Source organism: Vigna unguiculata, chromosome 8 (assembly GCF_004118075.2).
Source record: "Vigna unguiculata cultivar IT97K-499-35 chromosome 8, ASM411807v1, whole genome shotgun sequence".
Taxonomy (NCBI): Eukaryota; Viridiplantae; Streptophyta; class Magnoliopsida; order Fabales; family Fabaceae; genus Vigna; species Vigna unguiculata.
The window spans coordinates 32,561,573-32,563,655 of NC_040286.1; the positions used below are offsets into that span (position 1 = coordinate 32,561,573).

The following is a 2,083-nucleotide window of genomic DNA, read 5'->3' on the forward strand; positions in this document are numbered from 1 at the left end:
TTTTAACTACTTTATTATTTTAATATACAAATAAAAAAAATACAACTTGTGCGCACAAATCAATATACTAATTTAGTATGAAAACACAAATGTTTTTTGTGGTTATTCGAATTTTTTGCATGTTATGCTACCTTTATTATAATGAGTTCTGGATTGTCTCATTTGCCAAAATAACAACTATAATAACTGACAAATCTTGGACCAATAAGTTAAAAATTAAAATTGTTTGGATAGGTTAAAAATTCGAATTTGAAAGACTTTCAAAAATAAAATGAAGTCCATGCATTATCATAATTTTTTTTTTTTGTAAATGTAAACTGAAACAACTCCAGGGTAATTGTTTTGGCCTTCTCTAATAATAACTAGGGTTATGAACGTGATTAATCTACTTTGCAGATCAAAGAGAAAAGGTGGCCATCAAATTTTGATGAGTATTTAATATATAAAATAAATAAATTAAAAATAATGATATTTGATAAGAGAATCCAACAATAAGGTTTCGATCAATGACATGAAAAACATAAACGAATACGTATTAAATTGTGTTTTGAAAATAAAATAACTCAGAAATTACAAATGAGGTATAGGATAACGACATAAGGGACAAGTGCGACTAATCTTGAGCCACTCTACAATACACAGATGATGGAAAACGTGGTTACAAGGCATCGACAATAACTTCTCTCTGAAACACAAATCTTCCATGCAAATGCTGCAGTTCTGAGTTCCCTCTCTTAAAGAAGATGAAGGTGTGAACGTGTTGAGGGAATCAATGGCTCCTTTAGATGGTGGAATCATTGTTGTTTCTCCTGGAGGAAGTATTTCCACCGTGATGTCAAATTTCAAAGGTAATTCCTGACATTTTGAATCTACATACTCTGAATCACATCCAAATTCTATGATATTTATACTCATATCAACAATTTCTTCTGACAAACGATAAAGATCAATACTTGCTGGACTGAAGGAGGTAGAGCAGCGTGGGTCGAACATGAAGCTCCTTAAGAAATCTTGATTATTTTGGATGAAATTCTGACAGCTAATGGATATCGACTCTTTTAATAAGGTTGTTTCAATGCTATGAACAGAATGTATATATCGAACACCAATAGTTACATCAATCCTTAAAATGTCACTCACTTTGACCTTCACTTCATCATCTCCTGTTCTCAACCAAACGTCGTACCCTCTTATTCTTCCTAGAGTTGCCATGTTGAATAAAGAACATGTACCCGGTTCTATGTATTTATACTGAGGTTGTATCAAAATCTAGAGTGAATAAAATTATATCATCTAATTAATTAGATGATATAATTTTAAATAGGAGTCATAGTATAATTTTTTTTTTTAGAATATAAGATGATATAGTAAGTAAAAGATAAAATTATTTTTATTTATTTAATTTATTTGACTTATTTTATTTAAAAGATTACGATAAAAGATAAGATGGTTCAGTGAAGATTTTCTAAAAGATAAAAGAGTTTTAATAAATATTTAATGTAAAATATTTATTTCATTTAAAATAATTTTTAAGAGATAAGATTTTTCGGTGAAATATATATCAATTAAGAAGATATAAAATAAAGTGAGATAAGTGATTAAGTGAATATAAGAATATATCTAAATAATTTAATTATTTTGTTTAGAAGATAATTAAATTTTTAAACAAGGAGTTTCACTAAATAAATAAATAGGGGAATTGAATAGTGGTAAGATACAAAATTTCAAAACATTTTATTAGTTTAAAACAATGATAACGAATGAGACTGATTTTGAAATGTTCTTAAGAAAAACACCTAAAAAAGATATAAAATACAAAATGAAGATCAAAGATGAAATAAAATCTAAATATTTGAGTATTCAGGAATAATATTTGGGAAAAATTAATTTAAAGGTGTAAAATAATATTTTCTAAAATATTACTTTTCAATAAGAGTACTTTTATAAACTTTAATTTTTTAAAATATATATTTTTCAAGATAATATTATTTTACGAAACTTAGAATACTAATACCTCATTTATACCTCTTTCTTTCTCCCAATAATTTTCTATCGCTTTATATATATATATATATATATATAT

The 2,083-nt window shown here is 26.1% G+C and overlaps 1 protein-coding gene across 1 annotated transcript; it reads right to left on the bottom strand.

Annotated features, from left to right (window-relative positions):
• Positions 1–570: 570 nt before the first annotated feature.
• On the bottom strand, positions 571–1,212 carry LOC114195127 (E3 ubiquitin-protein ligase ATL15-like). The gene has a single exon (XM_028085518.1). It carries the CDS (start codon positions 1,210–1,212, stop codon positions 571–573), a length of 642 nt encoding a protein of 213 aa, XP_027941319.1.
• Positions 1,213–2,083: the final 871 nt, after the last annotated feature.